General features: G+C 53.7%; 1 protein-coding gene across 3 annotated transcripts in view; it reads right to left on the bottom strand.

Moving 5' to 3' along the window:
• Dnah10 (dynein axonemal heavy chain 10) overlaps positions 1 to 6,950 on the bottom strand; it is a 119,316-nt gene that overhangs the window by 60,928 nt on the left and 51,438 nt on the right. For all 3 annotated transcript variants that reach the window (XM_031337971.1, XM_031337970.1, XM_031337972.1), the window contains exons 30-35: positions 6,270 to 6,493; positions 4,850 to 5,119; positions 4,566 to 4,749; positions 2,849 to 2,983; positions 2,185 to 2,337; positions 471 to 659 (exon numbers count right to left, since the gene is read on the bottom strand). In XM_031337971.1, coding sequence (XP_031193831.1) covers positions 471 to 659; positions 2,185 to 2,337; positions 2,849 to 2,983; positions 4,566 to 4,749; positions 4,850 to 5,119; positions 6,270 to 6,493 — 1,155 coding nt within the window. The remainder of the gene's footprint in view (positions 1 to 470; positions 660 to 2,184; positions 2,338 to 2,848; positions 2,984 to 4,565; positions 4,750 to 4,849; positions 5,120 to 6,269; positions 6,494 to 6,950) is intronic.

Genomic DNA, 6,950 nt, shown 5'->3' with positions numbered 1-6,950 from the left:
CTCCCCCTCTCCCTCTCCCTCTCTCTCTCTTTGTAGTTGTTGTTTTGGTTTGGGTTTTCAAGACAGGGTTTCTGTGTAGCCCTGGCTGTCCTGACTCTGTAGACTAGGCTGGCCTCGAACTCAGAAATCTGCCTGCCTCTGCCTCCCAAGTGCTGGGATTAAAGGCGTGTGCCACCACTGCCAGCACATCACTCCATCTCTATACGCAAGAGAGAAAGAACAGGAATGCTGGTGATGTCTGAACTTGGCATGTGCCTGAGCAGCTTGCAGGCTGCGATGAAGCCTTGCATCTATATGTGAAAGATGCCACTTCTGGGGAGGGCAGGCACATGGGAACACTGTCACTGCTGCCCCAAGCTCTCAATCATTAGCATATTCACAAATTAAGTTTCAGAGAGGGTGGGAGCGGAGCAGAGACAGGGCAGGATCTTCACAAAACACAACCTGCAACTGGCCACCGGCATGCTCACCTTGGCCCCCAGGAAGCCCTCCGAGAAGAGCATGATCTCACAGATCTGCTGCAGGTCAGGCACAATGACAACCACAGGCCTGAACAGCGCCTTCACAGACTCAGGCAGCTCCGTGCGGCCCGCGTAGCCGGGGTTCATGGTGATGAAGATGCCCATCCGAGAGTCAAGGGAGATCTCCTGCCCTTCGAACTAGGTGACAGGAGAGAAAAGAGGGAGTGATGTAGCTGCCAGTTCACCTAGGAATTAGAAGCTGGGGTCACGGGGCATCCCCGAGGGACATGGTGATGGGGGCAAGATGGGCCTCTGGATTAGCACAGAGTCTAAGACATCTCTGGGAAGCCAGGTGTGGTGTCTGGGCAGGTATAGTGTTTGGCAGGTGTGGTGTCTGGCAGGTGTGGTGTCTGGCAGGTGTGGTGTCTGGGCAGGTGTGTTGTCTGGGCAGGTGTGGTGTCTGGGCAGGTGTGGTATCTGGGCAGGTGTGGTATCTGGGCAGGTGTGGTGTCTGGGCAGGTGTGGTGTCTAGGGAGATGTGGTGTCTGGGCAGGTGTGTTGTCTGGGCAGGTGTGATGTCTGGCCAGGTGTGGTGTCTGGGGAGGTGTGGTGTCTAGGGAGGTATGGTGTCTGGGCAGGTGTGGTGTCTGGGGAGGTGTGGTGTCTGGGCAGGTGTAGTGTCTGGGGAGGTGTGGTGTCTGGGGAGGTGTGGTGTCTGGCAGGTGTGGTGTCTGGCCAGATGTGGTGTCTGGCAGGTGTGGTGTCTGGGCAGGTGTGGTGTCTGGGCAGGTGTGGTGTCTGGGGAGGTGTGGTGTCTGGCAGGTGTGGTGTCTGGCCAAATGTGGTGTCTGGCAGGTGTGGTGTCTGGGCAGGTGTGGTGTCTGGGCAGGTGTGGTGTCTGGGCAGGTGTGGTGTCTAGGCAGGTGTGGTGTCTGGGCAGGTGTGGTGTCTGGCAGGTGTGGTCAGCTGTGTTATCTATCTAGTGAGGTATGATTTCTGGTTAGGTATAGTCAGGTTATGTTGTCTGGCCGGATTTGGTCAAGTGTGGTATCTAGTCAGATGTGGTGTGGTGCGGTCAGGTGTGGTCACTGTCAATTTCAGTGGCCTTATTATCACCTCGGTACACCCTCGAGTGTTTCTGTGAGAGTTAACAGATTGGGAAGAACTCTACCCTGAACGAGGAGCGGGTGGTGGTGATGGTAGTGGTGGTGGTGATGATGTGTCATCTGTGTTGTGAGATATCCGGATAATATTAAAAGGCGGTAAAGGGGGCTGGAGATATGGCTCGGCCATCACTGATTGCTCTTTCAGAGGTCCTAAGTTCAAATCCCAGCAACCACTTGGTGGCTCACAACCATCCGCAATGAGATCTGACGCCCTCTTGCTGGTGCGTCTGAAGACAGCTACAGTGTACTTATAATAATAAATACATCTTTTTTTTTAAAAAGGCGGTAAAGAGAAAGCTAGGCACCACAGGTAAATAAATTCCTCTCTCTGCTTAGGGGCCATGGTGATGGGAGCTACCCTACCATGATGGACTGGACGGAATGAACTCATTGAGTCAACGTCATTGCTCCTCTCACACGGCTTAGTGTCTGGTCACAGTAGCACAAGAGTGCCTAGCATAGTTGGTCTGAAAAGGACTCCTGCCCAAGGTGGCACGGGCTCGGCAGCTAGTGTCCCTCGTGGGGCAGGATGCAGGGAGCACCCCACCCGCCCTCACCTGGAATGTGGTCAGCTGGTGGATCAGCGCGTTGCGGATCGTCTGGATCTGAGACGAGATGACAGACAGCACGGAGGCATCGATCCGGTTAAACTCATCGAAGCAGCCCCACGCGCCACACTGGGCGAGGCCAGAGAAGATCTTCCCAACAGCCTAGGGATGCCATCAGGATGGTCAGGGCCTGTTCCTCCCAGAAACAGGAGGGTGTGTGTGGGGGGGTTGCTCTTCTAAATTAAACACTGTGTTGAGAGGCCAGGAACCCTGGCCCAGTACAACACTCGCAGAACTTTCTGGCAAATTTCCTAAGGCCCTCCGTAGGCCAACTCCCACTTGGGGCCAGGTAATCCAGACTGCTTATTTGTAGAAAACTCCAGAAGGCCAGCTGCTAAAATGCTGCAAAATCTGGCCACAGAGGGCGCCACTGTCCCCAGTGCCCTTACTGAAGCAAAAGCCCTCTAGACTCGGGAGTGCAGTACTGCAGTGACATCTTCCTCCCCCTCCCTTGCTCCTGTTATGCTAGCTCCCTGATCCCAGCATCCCTTGCCCAGTCCTCGCAGCTGTCACTTGTCATTTCAGGGGACAGGTGACGCACTTCCTAGCCGCTGTCTGCACTGGAAGCCCTCTGCAGGGGAATCGGGTACTGGAAGGGATGGTGAGCTCTTACCTTGTAGTCCATGCCTTCACCGCAGTTTGTGACAACGCATAGGAGGCCCAGGGCCTTGGCGAGGTCCTTGGTGGTCTCTGTCTTGCCGGTTCCCGCCGGGCCAGCAGGGGCACCTCCCAGATACATGGACAGAGCCTATGAGCAGCCAGCCATAAAACACACGTGTTCTTGAAAGAGTGCCCCTCCCGAACTCATCCCTGGGACACATGGGTAGACGCTGTGAACCTCAACGTCCAGGGAGCTGTCTCGAGTTATTTCTGGGTGTGTCTGTGAGAGTATCTTGGAGTCTGACACTTTATGGTGAGCCAAGTTATGTCGATATCAGGGTAGGCAATACATCTACACCACCACCACCATCACCACCATCACCACCACCACCACCCCACCGCTCGAGAACTGGGTGGAACCAAAGAAAAAGAGAGACCCTCTCCACTCTGGCTGGGATAGTGACCTTGTACTCTGACGTTCCTCAGGGTTTAAGACCAAACTGTAAGTGGCTACTTCTGGTCCTTGGTCCTGTCTGTCCTGCTGGCCAACAGCAGGCTAGGATACAATTTGCCTTCAACCTCTCTGGCGTAAAATGCTTAAGTTTGTGGTCTCCCATTGATCCTGTCTCTTTAGACCCCTAACTCACAGAAAGGCTTAAACATTTTGTTTTTGAAACAGGGTTTCACGTAGCCCAGGTTGGCCTAAAACTTGTTATGGAACCATCTATAATGAGATCTGGTGCCCTCTTCTGGCATGCAGGCACGCATGCAGGCAGGATACTGTATACATAATAAATAAATAAGTCTTAAGAAAAGAAAAGGCTAGGGCTGGAGAGATGGCTCAGCGGTTAAGAGCACTGACTGCACTTCCAGAGGTCCTGAGTTCAATTCCCAGCAACCACATGGTGGCTCACAACCATCTGAAATGGGCATCCGATGCCACCTTCTGGTGTATCTGAAGACAGTGACAGCGTACCGGCATACATGAAATAGATAAATAAATCTTTTAAAAAAAAAAGAAAGAAAAAGAAAAAAGTTGAAAAAAAAGAAACTTGCTATATACTGGGGGCGGCCTTGAACTCTTGATCCTTCTTCCTCCACCTCCTAGCACCAGGATCACAAGCGTGACCACCACGCTTGGCTTGAAGCTCACACTTGTTTTTAGAAAGATAAAGGGCTCACAGTCCAGGGTTTTCACGGGCTCCATCCTTCTGTTCACTCGCTTACCCCCAGGTACGGCGAGGTAGCTCAGAGACAAGCACCGGAGTGTGCTGTACAGGGTGTGGGCTTGAAGCTCAGCTGTGAGCTAAGGACCCATCACACACAGGGGCTGTGTACAGACTCTGGTACAGCTCCGCGGCTAAGCTCTTGCTTAGCGTGTTCAAGGCCCTCGGTTCTAGCCACAGTACCACAAACAGAATCTGCCTTTGGACAGACGGCTAACACACTGGCCCCGTCCTGAGAGGAGACATGGTCTCCTCCACTCACCTTCTTATGGTCCAATACACTTTGGTATTAGACACCTTACACGTTTCTGCAGTTTCCTATTACCCTCTGACTCCATCACCACTGCATAGCGACTGGTGTCCCAGAGAAGATGTCCTCAGGGGTTTCGATTCCAATAGTGACAAGTCAAGACTCCAAGTGGAAGATGTTTCCTGAGCTCAAGGCTAAGTAAGACCCCTGACTAGGACAACCCAACAAGCTACGTTCAGAGGCAAACATGTCACCTGTGTGAGCGTCAGGTAGATGCGGTCTGTAAGGGGTGTGATAACCAGCCTCCCGTTCAGGCCCATGTACTCATAGCCGTAGCCGAAGGTCCCTGTGCACTGGCGGATGTTGAGCTCATCCGGCTCGCGGTCCCAGTAAAAGCGCAGCTGACTCTCCCACTCAAATTCCCGGGCCTCAAGGATGCTGAGTGGGGAGGGGAAGAGAGAGGAAGAAGCCATAGCTGGGGCAGACCACAGAAGGACAGAACAGTAAAACAATCCCAGGATCCCGGGGAGGGACCCACCTGCCCCGGATGAAGGAATCCACGATGTCCCGGGCATGTACATCAATGATAAGGACTGTGTTGTATTTCTTCCTGTCGTTTTTGCTCAGCACCATGGTGATCCGTGTGACCAGGTCGTCGATCTGGCTGTGCATCTTCTTGCCGTAGTTCTTCATGGCCTGCTTGTCCCCTTGCTTGACCTTGTTGAAGACATCTTCCACTTCCCAGGTCCACCACACCTGGCTGGCAGCCAGCACCACCATGCCTTGGTACAGCAGCATCCAGTCCACCCTACAGGGGAAGCGTGCCAGTCACAGACTGGACAGACACTGGGATGGGCTAGAGACTGCCCTGGAAGTCAACTGTAGCTGTTCATGTGTCTGGCCAAGAACAGGAGGCATGAAGTCCGGGAAAACTCCAGGGCTAGACTGTGACAGGACAGTGATCCCCTCATGGGCTCCTGACTACATATCTGCATATCCATCATTGGGCCAGAGGCATGGCTCAAGAAGAGAGTCCTGGCTAAGAATCTTATCATAGAAGGGCTAGAGGTGTAGCTACCCAGTAAGGCAACTGCCTACTGGGATCCTGTCTGGGCTGCTCCTGATGGCTAGGCACCAGCCTGCTAAGAAGCCCCAAAAGGCTAGGGATAGAATAGCTCCTGGCACAAGCCCCAGTATCTGGTGCTTGGAAGGAGCGAGCACTGAGAGTTCATATTCATTCATTCATTCATTCTTACAGGGCTGGGAGTGAAACCCTCAGCCTCATGCGTGATAGGTAAGCATTGTACTTCTGGGGGCTTCTAAGCAGATGTTCTTTTCATTGAGCCACATTCCCAGCCCCTCACTGGGGGATTCCAGGCAGATGCTCTACCACTGAGCCACCTCACTGGGGAGGTATTCTAGGCAGGTGCTCTACCCTTGTACCACACCTCTAGCCCCTCACTGGGGAGGTATTCTAGGCAGGGGCTCTACCCCTGAGCCACACCCCCAGCCCCTCACTGGGGAGGTATTCTAGGCAGGGGCTCTACCCCTGAGCCACACACCCAGCCCCTCACTGGGGGATTCTAGGCAGGGGCTCTACCATTGAGCCACACCCCTAGCCCCTCACTGGGGGATTCTAGGCAGGGGCTCTACCACTGAGCCACAACCCCAGCCCCTCACTGGGGGATTCTAGGCAAGGGCTGTACTGTAGAGCCACGCCCCTTGCCCAAGTTGAATCTCTCAAAAACTCCAACCCCAAGCTCACAACCCAGTGCCTTGCCCACTTAGGAAGAACTATCCAGAGTTCATCATTTGAAACAGTGGTTCAGCAGCTGGGTTGCCATGGCAAGGAAAGCCGCATTGCAGCGTCAGCCTGCCTGCCTCACACAAGTCACCCCCTGTGCCAAGCCGCAGGATCAAGTCCCTCATCCTCACATACCCTAACATGTTCGTATCACCTGCTTCTGTCTTCACAGTATCTGAAGATGGCTTCCTTGGTGATGAGCCTGTTGGTCCTCCTCATTTCGTTCAGCACAGCAGTCATCCAGTCTTCCACGCGGCCCTCGGCCCGGATGATCTTGCGGAAGGTCATGATTTCTTTCTCTGCTGAGATCATGGCGGACACGAGCTTCTCACCGCTGTCTCCATCGTGGAAGCGCAGCATGGCTATGTTATCATACATCTGCAAGATGGCAGGAGGGGATGCTGATGTGAATACAACCACCCATCGCAGCCAGGACACTCTCAGAGCTACCCTAGATAGATGTCCTGGTGTGCTGTTTCCTGGTCAGGATGACAGGCTAATTTACACACAGCATGGTGCAAAACTAAGGTGGGTTTTCAGAAAGAAGGAAAAAGACCTCTCTGACATGATGGAGAGAGCTAGTGTGAACATGGGGACACAGCGGTCCAGACACATACAGCAGAGTGAGGGGGTTGAACTTGGGGTGTAAGATCATTAATCATCCCTAGGTCAGGGAGTGGAGATCTTCCCAATGAAAACTGACCATCATCATGGGCCCTGACCATCAGCGTGGGCCCTGACCATCAGCGTGGGCCCTGACCATCACTGTGGGTCCTGACCATCAGCGTGGGCCCTGACCATCAGCGTGGGCCCTGACCATCAGCGTGGGCCCTGA

This window comes from Mastomys coucha, unplaced genomic scaffold (genome assembly GCF_008632895.1).
Source record: "Mastomys coucha isolate ucsf_1 unplaced genomic scaffold, UCSF_Mcou_1 pScaffold22, whole genome shotgun sequence".
Classification (NCBI taxonomy): Eukaryota; Metazoa; Chordata; class Mammalia; order Rodentia; family Muridae; genus Mastomys; species Mastomys coucha.
This window is presented reverse-complemented; position numbering and strand designations above follow the sequence as displayed.